Source organism: Pagrus major, chromosome 6 (assembly GCF_040436345.1).
Source record: "Pagrus major chromosome 6, Pma_NU_1.0".
NCBI classification, from domain to species: domain Eukaryota; kingdom Metazoa; phylum Chordata; class Actinopteri; order Spariformes; family Sparidae; genus Pagrus; species Pagrus major.
In genome coordinates this window covers 31,444,530-31,457,247 of record NC_133220.1, presented here as the reverse complement: position 1 = coordinate 31,457,247, position 12,718 = coordinate 31,444,530, and the positions used below count along the sequence as shown (strand labels likewise).

The 12,718-nt window shown below is 38.6% G+C and overlaps 1 protein-coding gene across 1 annotated transcript in view; it reads right to left on the bottom strand.

Annotated features, from left to right (window-relative positions):
* The window catches only part of cntn4 (contactin 4), a 122,722-nt gene extending 113,839 nt beyond the window's left edge, over positions 1–8,883 (bottom strand). Inside the window, exons 1-2 of the mRNA XM_073468269.1 lie at positions 8,840–8,883; positions 7,755–7,898 (exon numbers count right to left, since the gene is read on the bottom strand). Of these exons, the coding sequence (XP_073324370.1) occupies positions 7,755–7,898; positions 8,840–8,883 (188 nt within the window). The remainder of the gene's footprint in view (positions 1–7,754; positions 7,899–8,839) is intronic.
* Positions 8,884–12,718: the final 3,835 nt, after the last annotated feature.

The window sequence follows — 12,718 nt, the reverse complement described above, 5'->3', positions numbered from 1 at the left end:
ATGTATAACCATCAGAGCAACAAGAGCTTCTGCACGGATAAACAAGCATAAAAGGAGCATTTTATACCTTATTGGAAAATGGACAATGCAGATTTGATTAGGGCCCAAGGTGATTTAGCGGTTGATTATTTCTTTGAGGAGAAGTTCTATATTTCCCTCTGCTTTGATTTTTTTAATTTTCTCTGAATAATTTCAGGTTCAGCTGGGAAAACAGAGTATTGTTTCATTCGGAAAAGAAAGCAGCTTTGATGTGAAGGAAGGGGGGTTTGCTAAAGCCCTTTTGTACAGTAGACAGAAGTTGTGCAAAGCTGTTTTTGTGCACTCCTATCTTAACTCTCCGTGTTGTGCCAATTTTGTGCCTTTGAGGCATAAGACCCTTTTTGGGAAAACACTGACAGTGTTGTTGCATTATCTCTGTGCTATTTTCTTGCTATATTACACCCTTTATAGTATATTATACCCTATAGAATAGACTCATTTGCTTGTTTTGTTGCAGAAAATCAACTATGTTCGGTGCCGTGGCCACTGGAGTCAGTGCAGGATCACCACATAATACACAAGTAGGAGCTGATTACATGAAAAACAATGTCAGACTGTGTTGCTTACCCGCCTACCCGACACTGAAGCTTCTCACAAACAGCAGGCTATTTGTGGGCCGGGCATTGCAGCACTCACAAAGTGCCTCTACAGAATTTTTTCTTTTAATAGACAAAATATGTAGCACAATAGTCTTTCATGGCTCCTCTCCGGTTCAGTTATAAGTAAGTGTATGCTCTCCAGAGCCTTATTATTACACACAATAGAGAAGAGCCTGGGGGGGGCGGGGTGGTGGCTGCAGTCTCACAGGACCACAGCAGCGATTCATTTGCAGCTGAAGTGGAACAAAACAAAAAACCAAGAGAAATATTTTACAGCCAGGTAACACCTGCAACTGGAATAAGAAAGTGAAGTGGACAGGGGAAGGAGTCGACTGACGGCCTAAACCTCAGTATCAGGCTCAGAAAGTGGCTCCCTCTGGTTCTGAAAAGGGATCCCGTCAAATACGAAAGCAGCCCTTTCACAGTCATAATTGCTCGGAGAGGCTCTGCATTGTATCCGTACTGAAAGGTTTAATGGGGTGACAGCTTGAAAACCAAATGTTGCAGAAGTCAGTTGTGGATTTGATGCTCTACCCATGTTTCTCTCAAACATTTGACTGGATTTGCTAATTAAGCCTATAAAATGTTTTGATGTATCTGAGTGAGTCATCATGTTGAAACGCATAAAGAATTTACCCAGTTGGAGGAAGATATTGTGAATCCCTGAAAGGACCCTAAAAGTATGTGTGTGGTAATTAAACATAGTGGTAGTTAAAGATAATTGCTCACCCAAAGCTTCCAGTGCTCTTTTGTGACAAATTGAATGCCCTATGACAGCTCTTGTCGCTTTAAGCCAATTAGATAACAACTTTAAAGCCGCTAAGTGACAGATACTCTAATTTCTAGGAAACTCAAGCACTTTCTAACTAAGATTAAATGTAGACTAGTTCAGGAACAGTGACAGAAAGCAGCATGAGGGGAACTTCAAATAACATGATTGTGTCACTGTGTGTCCTCCTCCGTGGGAAGTATATCGCAACAGATTACATCAAACACATATAAACTAGATTATTTAATAATTCTATTTACAATGATTTATGTTGGCAAGCAGGCCACGACAGCAGCTCCATTTGTAAGGCACATGCTTTATGTAATCATGTAACAACAGGCCGTGTACACAGTGGCATAATACCACACCATCTGGCTTATGAGGCTCTGAATGTTAGACGGTCTGTTCCTTTTTTTCTTAAGCCTGGCCCTGTAATGTGCTAAAAAATGTTAGAACTTCTACTTTGTAAACGCCACACCTTAAAAAATTACAATTTAAGTAATTATTTTCAGTTTAATTCTCAATCCAATAATAGAATATTTCATGTTAATGTAGTGCACTCTAAAATCTAATATATATATATATATATATATATATATATATATATATATATATATATATATATATATATGTGAGAGAAATAAATACAAGGTGTTTCCTACAACTGCCCCTGCTCTTGAAGGGTAGAAGAAATCACTTTTACAGATGTCATCCATGGGTAGGTTTCTGCATAGAAAAAATCAACTCTGGGAACCATATCATACCACTTAACACATTGCCACAATAGGTAAAAGATGAGCCAGATGCCCAGATAATCAGTTTTTGTTAATTTATGTAGTTATTTCGCTGTATGTAGTGTTTTAGTGTTGCCTGTTTGTAAGTGTATGGCACACATCAACAGTCTCATTCCCAACTAGTCAAATTCAGGAGCTTGGTCAGTGGCCTTAAACTTCAAACTATGACACTCTACCTACCCCTCTAGCATCACTTTTGCATGTGATGAGCTAGTTGGCACTTTACATTACATGCAACGTCCAGTTACACTTTCAAATTAAAGCCTCCGTGGTCAAATTTGCAGCAATTACGTAATATACAACGTCTGGTTAGACTGTCAAAATAAAGCGTGCTAACAAACAGTTCACATATTATAACATATTATGACTTTTGGAATGTTAACATTGTCAAATGGTTGTGGTTTGGTTAGGGTTTAGGACATACTTAGGGTTAAAATAACTGCATTCAGTCTTCTAAGTATGCGACATGCATACATGCATGTCGACATGCATGTATGCAGTTACGTCATTTATGTTGGTAAACTTACTTATGTTACATAAATTACTTGACTCTCGGTCACAAACGGGACGCAGACCCTGGTCTCCAGAAGAAGAGTCTTGTGAATAACCCTATAACGCTAGTCGCGATGTTGATGCTCCGATCCATGAGGACTCAGTAGTCACTGCAACATTACTACATGAGTACTCAGTATTTATGGGTCAGACCACACCCATCTTCGAACTCGGCCTTCATTTTGATCTCAACTACACGCCTGTGAAGTTCCGTAACTGTATCTTACACGGCTAAGATGCTATTGCGCTGACAAAATGCAGACAGACAGACAGACATATGAACACCTGCGAGAATACTCAAAACTGCTTCTATGTTAGTTCCCGCAACAAAAGGTGTCTCCAGGACCACATTTTGCCATGATGACAAACACATGGACACACAAAAGGTAAAAACATCACCAGCCAATGCTTTCGCAGATGGGAAAATATGGAAGTGTAGAAACAACAAATCCCTAGTTTATCTGGAATACTGCTGAAATTGCTACAGTTCAATTTTTGTACTAATTCAACAAAGGATATAAACATATTAAAAAATGAGCTTTAGAGATGCTGGTAGCGGGATCATGAGACAGAGCCAGGCTAGCTGTTTCCCCATTTCCAGTCTGGGGATGTCCTGCGATGTCTGGCACCAGGCTGTTTGTAAAGGATCCTTCGGATTCTGTATATTGGGGGCAGGGGTTTTGCCAATAACCGATATTGACAATAACCGTGATATAAAAATAAATAAATATTGATATCAAGTTAATATGACATATGACATTTGAATAATCCAGCACCCCCTTAAATCATTTCTGTTTCTGTCTGTTCTCGTTTTGTTATCGTAGGTGAGGAGGTAATGCGCCTTAACACTGGTTGCCCACTGCCGCACAAAAAGCAAAAAGACAGAGAAAAAGCTGCAGTAACTGTTAGCTGGCTAGTGCGTGGCATGGATCTGCTGTGTGGCTGCTACTCATTGATTTACTACTGCTGTGCAAAATCATTTGTGGTTACAGAGATTCTCTCTCCACCTCCCTACACTTGGATAAAAAATGTTATTCATTTGACAGAAAACAGACAAAACACACAATAACTGCCATTGGAGAGTGCCGTTCCCGTGGGGGGGTTTACTTGGTCTACAACGGTGTTTCGATGGGTGGTGTGCGTAAGGTGGTATCCACATAGATGCCAGGACCCAAACACAGTAAAAGTATACAAAAAAATAAACATTAAAACATTCATTAACAAGTTTTGTAGATTTATTATCAGGTTTAAATATCCATCCGGTTTTTAAATAATCATTTTTGTTAAGGTATCTTGCGACTGTGATACTGTATTTTTGTTTTTTATGTTTTATGTTTAATTTTGCTGTGTCCTTTCATTTTGAATTGTGAGTAAAATGTATATAGGTGTGAAATAAAGATACATCTGCTGGCAGATGTGACTGTGATATCAATCTTCTCATTTAACTCTCACAAGATATTATGAGAAGTACGGTGTGTGTGGTATAAGACTACCTACTGGTTTGGTGGATAAAGACTCAATGATACACATTGGTGAATATATCTAGAAAAAAAACTGTACGTATGTATTTTATTTTATTCATCAGTCCATATTTATCAAAGGAACAATTCAGTTGAGTGCCTGGAATTGAATTTATGTCACCGCCTCCCTATATTCTCCTCTTTGAAGAAAGGAAACATCCTCTGCGTCCCTTGATTCAGGTTTAGTGCGAACGATGCTGAGCACATATCTTTGCTTGTGGCATTTAATGTAAACACTGCAGCTCAAACTGTCAACTTCACTGCTGTGGGATGTACAATTAATGAACTTTGAACATGATTTAGCTGTTGTCTGTTTGTTGCAACACATCTTTAGGAGGCGACGGTGGCTGCTCTGACAGGACCGCACAGCGACCTTGACAGGAAACGGCTGATTAGGTCATCCTCTAAGCTGGCTCAATCCCAAGTATTAAATGTACCAATCCTTCCAAAATCTCAGCCCAGCAATTTCCGTGAGCAAACATGATTGATTTGAGCTTTTACTTGCCTGAGATGCTGCAACACAACACCAACACAACACCCCTTCAATAGACTAATGGTCCATGAGAGGAGGGAAATAAAGAGGGCAAAAAACAGCTGCTCTTTGAACTCTGCAGCAGGAAAAACGATGTCTGAGCTGGGTGTGAGGCTTAACATGCATTCCTGGGCCACAGACACGCCAGACATGTTTCCAGCAGGGGGTTGAAGGGAAAATCCAGCACAAAATAGAAATTGATGTAATACATTCCTATGATCCTGATCAGCTCAGGCTTGATTTGCGAGGATGAACAAGACTTTTCTAAAGCTAGAAACAACAGAGCCAAGACTCTCTTGTTGCTGCATCAAGACGCAAATCCTGGAGCGGTTTCATTCGGGATGAATGGAAGACCGAGTCTGGGGACACAAGGACAATACTCAGCACTATATTACAGGATGTGGACGCTTTCACTGCTTCATTACTGTGACGACTACAATGAAGTAAAGCACATTTGAAAGTACAAGCTCCAAACACTTTTTGAGTGCAAGAAAAAAAGAATTCAGTGTCAGTGGGGCAGCTTCAGGCTTTGTCAGATTAGAAACTTTCTGGTTTCTAGTTTCAGAACAAAAGTGTCATGCAGCGTGTATGGATTAAACTGTCTTAGATCAAAAGAACAATGTGCGATCTCTGTTGTACAGCTCATCGTTTCAGTTTGAATCACACGACAAAGCTGCAAATCCATAACTCTGTAATTACTTTGTATTCTTACTATACGATCAGGAATTACACTGATTTAACTCTTTCCGAGACTGTGAACCGTTCTAACAACCCTTTTACCCATTCTGGTTTGCATTTCCATATTCATGTAAAACAGATAAAACTGCTTTAAAGAATTAAAACAGTACCAGCTTTATGAACCTTAGTTTAAGATAAGGAGAAGCATTGTGATGTTGTTGTTGAATCATATGCTTTTGTGTGTGTTTTTAATGGGAAAAAAAAACAAACAAAATACATTCACCTAACTGCCTGGGCCCAATGCTGTCAAAAAATGTACTGATGTAAATCAAACAGACAAAAAAGGGAATTCTTCATGGGTTTTGCCACTCCTATTTCCATATTTCCATTTGTGATGGATGTGTTTTGAGCTTAGGTGCTATTGCTCCACTTATGCTGTGGGTGATGTAAAGAGGGAGTGTGATATTGCAATAGGGTAAATGGGTAAGATGTGCGCTAAAGCTGAACCCCGTGGTTTTGTTAATGCTTGTACTTGTCCACATTTAAGCGAACCTGCATCACAAAAAGACAACCAGCACCAGCATTAAATGTGTTCACGGCAGTTTCTGTTATCACTGCATGTACACACAACTACAGTGATTACTTCTGATACTCAATTTGGTGAAAATCTAAGTGTTGACAATTCTTTTGATGCCTATCTTATTTAAAAAAAGGTATCTTTTCAGTACTAATTTATCTTATTTTATCTTTGTTTTTATTACTACTACCTTCTATTTACTTCTATATTCTGCACTATGCAGCTCGGGAAGCTCAACTATCTAACCAGGAAGGTTGGGTACTGCTTTTAGGGGTACTGACTGAATTATGTTGGTACTGTTGAGTATCAACTCACAATAAATCAAACGATAACAAATTTCTTTTTCAGCATGCTAAAACTGTTAAAGGATTATCTTATCTTATCTTAAAACAGTATGTGGGATTTTTTTACCACGTCCGAACCTTGGTATGAAACCAAAAGAACGACAATTACATAGTATTTTCTGGCAAATCTATAATATGCAAGCGCTGCAATAGTGACGACATTAACAATATAACAGACAATACCAGTGCTGCTTCTTCGACTTTTTATAAGGCTGACGAAATGCTGCGATGGTGTATTGCTGCCCCCTACTGTTATACTAATGTTCCTTCTAACAGTTATGTTTATATTTTTATAGCTACTATATTAGATCAAATGTCAACGGTACCCAACCCTACCTACCAGAGACTTAAAATGATCGTATTTTAGAAAAAAGTTATTGCACAAGTTATAATGCGTAATCTTAAAGAACACGTATTTAACCAAATTGTTGACACGCCTTCAAATCTTCATCGAGTTTTTCTTTAGAGCAAGCTGATGTAGCTATGATGCGTGGAAGGTGTGTCTATAAGTCCATCACTCACACAATTTTGTAATAGCAGTACGAGACAGCACGACTGCTCATATTCTGCATGAAAACAGTTAAGGCCACGAGCCAAGCTAACTAACATATAACAGGAATTAGTGGTGCATTTACATCCTCTTACTGAGAAAGTTCAAGCTCCGCCTGCAAGTTGCTTCAAACGACAGCCGTACTCGCCAGTCATGTTTATCATCAGAGCTTACACCTTGCACGACTGGATGGAAAGAGGTCACATGAGACCTAGGATCCGTCCTTTGCTATTCTGATCATGTCAGAAACCCACTACTATTACAAGCATCACCAAACGATCAAATTATTATACATTATGGCAATTTTGTGATTGTTGATCGTACAGCAAAGTTATCGTACAAATATGATCATAATTGCACATCTGGTACGCCTGGCTCTATGGCACTTCAGCATCAGTTGTAACAATGTTGAATAGAAAAACAAAATAAAAGAATAAGAAAAATAAGACATAACATAATAAAAATGTAAAACTGACAGTTTCCTCGCTGCATAATGAGTAATTTTACTGAATGATGAGTACTTTACTTGTGCTTTTGTGACTTTTTGCAGTATTTTTTAACCCCAGTTTTGCAGTGCATCTGAGTACTTGTTTAACTATTCATTTAATGGGTGTGAACGACTCTGTGCCCCTTGTGATCAATCAGTAAGTATCATTTGATGGTTAAGTTGGAAAAAAATGTGAACATGTTGCATTATGTTAAAGGATTTATGGATATTTAAGGTTTCCCAACAGGTCACTGTTATTGTTAAGGTGTTAACACGCAGAAGGATTGTTAAAGACAAGATGGAACACACTCACCGGTAGATTGGAGGTGGGCTTCCCTGGGCTTCACAGCTGAACACCACCTCCCTGTTCCTCTCCAGAGTCTCCACGGGATATACAATGCTTCCAGGCTGCTTGGTGAAAACAGGACTCTGCAGGACACTGCTCTCTGTAGGACAACAAGGCAAGACAACACATCTAAGTATAAACTTAGAGACACAGGCCTGTTTGTAAAGCAGCCAATTAGTCAGCGGCAGAAAACAGGTTGGTGCTGCTCAAAGTGTTTAGAGGGGCAAAACCACAAGCAGACAAAAGATATCAATTTGAACCTCCTGTCACGACACCACGGCACAGAGAAGAATGATTTGAAGTGAGACGTGTCTTGAGCAGCTATTCAGATGGTAATAAGATATAGAGTCTGATTTATGTAGAGCAATTATCTGGGAAACGGCTTCATTTACTTCCGTCAACCCGCTCTTATTAGCTCATTTATTTATTTATTTGTTTGCCCAGTGATGTTAGGATTGTGTGTCCATGCAGAGGTGTTATCAAGTGGTTTTTGTGTGGTTAGAGCTCTTTGATGTAAACAACACAATAGAAGTCTCAGTTACTCCATTAAGGCGCCATTAACGCAGTGTGCATGGCTTTAGAAAATATCAATGACACTTTGAAGACAAGGGAAAGGAACAGCCTTAATCACTTCTTTCTCTGTAATAGTTTTTTTCTTTAAGGCTGATGCAACCACAAGCAGTCAGAGACACTGGAAACAGATATCATTCAGCTTTCTTTATTTACGTCAATCATCCTTTTTTGTATTGGCAGTTTTATCCAGTTGAAAGTTAACACAGATGTTGGATCTTACTTTGCCAAACTGAAATCAAAAGTAGTAGAAGAAGACGAAAAAGAAATACAGCGCAGAACAAAGTTTGCATGTTTCCCTTTAGAAGTCTGAGCCCATTCATGTTTAAAATTGTCAAACTGAACGTTGATGATGAGGAAAAAAACTCAGTAACGTTCTACTTGTCAGAAACACACATCTCGCAAAGTCCTAGTCACTGCAAAATAGGGTTGTTAAAAATATCGATACTACAGTACCTATTTGATACAAAGAATTAGAAACGGATACGATACTGATTGTCAACAGTATCGAATATATCAATAACATCAGCGCTTCCCCCGTCTCCTCCACCAGCTACACACACAACTACAAACAGGGAGGGACACACCCACCCTGTACGCTGCCGACCGGTGTGATACTGTGACCAGCTACCACGGCAGACTGCAGGCAGGTGGGTTGTAGCCAGAAAAGCGTGTGTGATTCCCAAAGGAAATGAAAGCCTTGTCAACATGGTAAGTGCATCACAGCCTCCGCGACCAGTTGTGGTTGAAAAGGAAAACAGCAGAGGTGCTGTTTGGAAGTATGTTGCATATGAGGCAGACAACCAAGGAAAGGCTAAGGATAGGCCTGTACGCAAACCATGTTACAAAGAGGTGTTGACGAAGCAAGGTGGCACATCAAACTTGTCGGAGCACCTGAAGGACCAACAACCAAGATTTCGACGGGAAAGCTCCCGTTACAACATCACTGAAGTATTAAACATTTATCATAAGCATCAACGAAAATAAACGTATTATTATCTGTTAGCCACATTAGCCATTTGCTAAGCAAATCGAATACAAACGTTAGCCACATAGAGGTAGCCTGTCCGAGGAAATTTAACAACATATAAAATTATTTGCGGTTGAAAACACTAGACCAGAGGACATTGCACTTTTCTGATCCTTTATTGCCGTTTGTGTGATTTCAGATTTTTTGTGCACTGTATCTCAGAATTTTTGAACAGGTGTAGCTGCTATAAGAATACTGTTTTACAAAGATCTTGATGTTAACTAGTTGCTACTGATATCTGCTGCTGCTAGGCATAGCCAAGAAATTAAAACTTTCATTTTATTTGAGTTAATTTGACTGTTTTTTATTTTTATTTTTATGACTTGGCCTGCCTAAATGTAAAAGTGGTCTTGCAGTACCTCAGACAGTTTAATTATTGTCAGTGATGTTACAGCAAGGTTTATTATTATTATTTGTTATTTTTGCACAAACTTGAACACTGTAAAATATTGTTCTAATGTTTGTTACAAAAGTTTTATGCCTCTTAATGTGTTGTCATTTTCATTTGTCATTGTGACAACCCTACTGCAAACTCACTGCTTACACAGATTGCGGCCATTCAATAGTAGGACAATGCAAAATAGAAGTTACCTGAATGTAACTCCATTTTTTGTATATCACATGAATGAAAGAATGTAAACAGTTAAAATACAGTCACATTACACTTCTGTTCCGATTGCCCTCACATGCGAGTCTGAGAAGGAACGCAATGTCAAGGTTCTGAAACTGTAAACTATGAGAGCGAGGTAATGAACTCACTACATGATAAAACACACCAGGGCTGACCAAAGTGGGCCCTGTGGGCCAAAGTTTGCTGATTTGAATAAAGGAACGATAGGGCGATAACATATTCGTTAATTTCTCATAAAAATGCATGAATCTTGGTGAAATAAATCAGGTGTATTTAGGTGGCTGGTATCTACAGAGCCCCTGAGCCTAAAGTCTGTTGTCCTGAGCTAGAATAACAACTTCGTAGGACAGAACCATAATGTGACCGTACCTGTACCGAGGGGGATATAATGAATGTATACACACATGTATGTTTCAGCAATTACAGTGAAATGCGTATCTACTGACATGCCACGGAAGGGTCTACCTGTAGTAGATGAGATCTGACTGCTGTGGGTAATGAGCTGACAGACTGGAAGGACAAGCTGAATCGTGGTCAGAAAGTACGGGAGTTAAGGCAGGTGATGACATTCATAAATTATCCAGACACCTAATCATTATTTTAGCCCTCCTTATTGAGTTTCTTGCGGACCTTTCTTGACCAGGAAGTTACTCAATAACTTGATGGTTTGAGAGGTGTAGGAGGACTTCAGGTAATATTGTACAGTTTTTATCATTACATTTGAACTAACTAAGATGAGTACAGAACAACAACTAGCACCATGTCAAATGTAGCGTTGCAGGTCCAGAGAGCTTAGGCTGCAGGGATTGTTATAGGAGTCTCACACGGAAGCCTTAATGTGTGTACCTCAGATTTACATCCCAACATATGGAGCCACAAAGTAAATATATCAGAATCCAAGATGATTTCATTCCTTAAAAATGTCACAATTCTGCAAGTTTAAATCTTTAATCCTGCTGAATATGTCACTGACCAGACACAAAATGAATTTACACAGTTTAAATTAATGGTAAAGGCCATACATATCAATCATATTGACATTTTTCCTGATATCTGGTAATCTAACTTCTATTGCAGCATATACCACTACACCTAAGGGATATTTGCATTGCCACTGTCTGGTTTCAACTAGTGATGTTAACCTACTGTTGACATGAATACAGGTAAAATCAATTTTGTTTTAAATGTCAGTGTGCGTTTACTGAGGTAACTCAAATGACTAATTTCATCGATGTAATTATTTACTTCAACTAACGTGTTTTTATTTAGTTTTATTCAGAGGGCCAGTAAAAAATGCCCAACAGTGATTCCTGAAGGGGACACCAAACGTGCCACCAAAAGTAGTGTTATATCAAATGTCTATAGAGAAAACGGTGATTACTAGGCATTCTATTAAACTATACTGTATATAAGTTATTGTTACATTATGTTGTTAATAAATGTTTTAAATTTGACAATGTAGTGTGGTACAAGGTCAGATATTATATTGCATAAAAGTCTAGTCTAAAAATGGCATAGCAACCTGTGCTTTAAAAAAAAATAAATGTAAAAATCGAGAATCGAATCGAACCGTGACCTTAGAATCGAAAATTGAATCGAATCGAGGATTTGGAGAATCGTGACACCCCTAGTATAGACACAGATACAGAACAAAATGCAGTCATAACTGTAAGAATGTGTTTTAGTACGGTCACTAGGATACAATTTTAGCACTTATATTTTCTGCGTTTCTCATTTCATGGACTAGCATATTGTACTTACATTTCTGCCATACTTGTCATATCACGTTCACATTACATGGTGATTAACCGACTTTCGTGCAGGTATTTTTAACAGGGACTGCGGCGTTTCAACATTTGTAAACGTGACGCCACTGGATATTTTTTTTAAGTAGACCGTCACTTTTAAGTAGACACTTTCCAGCTGCGTTTGTGGCAAAAAAAATAAATATTGTTTTACCGAGACCTCAGGACATTTGTTTATGGCGACCAAACACAGGTAACCAGCTACGTTATGCCAAAACACTTTCCCTATGCTAGCCAATAGTTTTTGGTGCCTAAATCTAACCAGAGCATAAGCACAGCTTTTTAGCGAGAGACATTTAGCATCTTTTGTTTTAAGCTAACTCCTGCAGAGTAGCTACTTACTACTATCAGCCAGCACGTCACCTTCCCATAGACTGCTCCACAGAGGCAATACTCTTTATTACTGATGTGTGTGATATATACTGATGTGTGTGGAGGTGCAGGCTGATCAGCAGTAGACCAAACCACTTTTAGGCATATGGAGGGGGGGACCAATCTTTAAAAACTTAAAAACACATGTTTAATGTCTTTAATTAGCGCTAAAGTTTGATGCAAATTATTATACAATTTAAAGTCTTATGTTATCAATTATGTAGATTATAAAGGGGGGCAAATCTCTGTTCTTCCCAGGAAAGAGGGTCCGGACTCCCCTGTCCACAAAGGGGTGCATGCTCTACCAATTAAGCTACTCCAGCACCCTAACCATCAATGTTTAAGTAGGCCAAATAATAGTAATGTAATCTATTACATATTTTTTGTATGGTTTAAATATAAATACAGCACTTGTGTAAGTATTTTCATACCTACATGCTTTTTCCCTTATTTTTTAAAGCAAATTATATAGTATAATATAATAATAATACTGCAAAAAGTGCAGTGTAACAAACTGAATCGA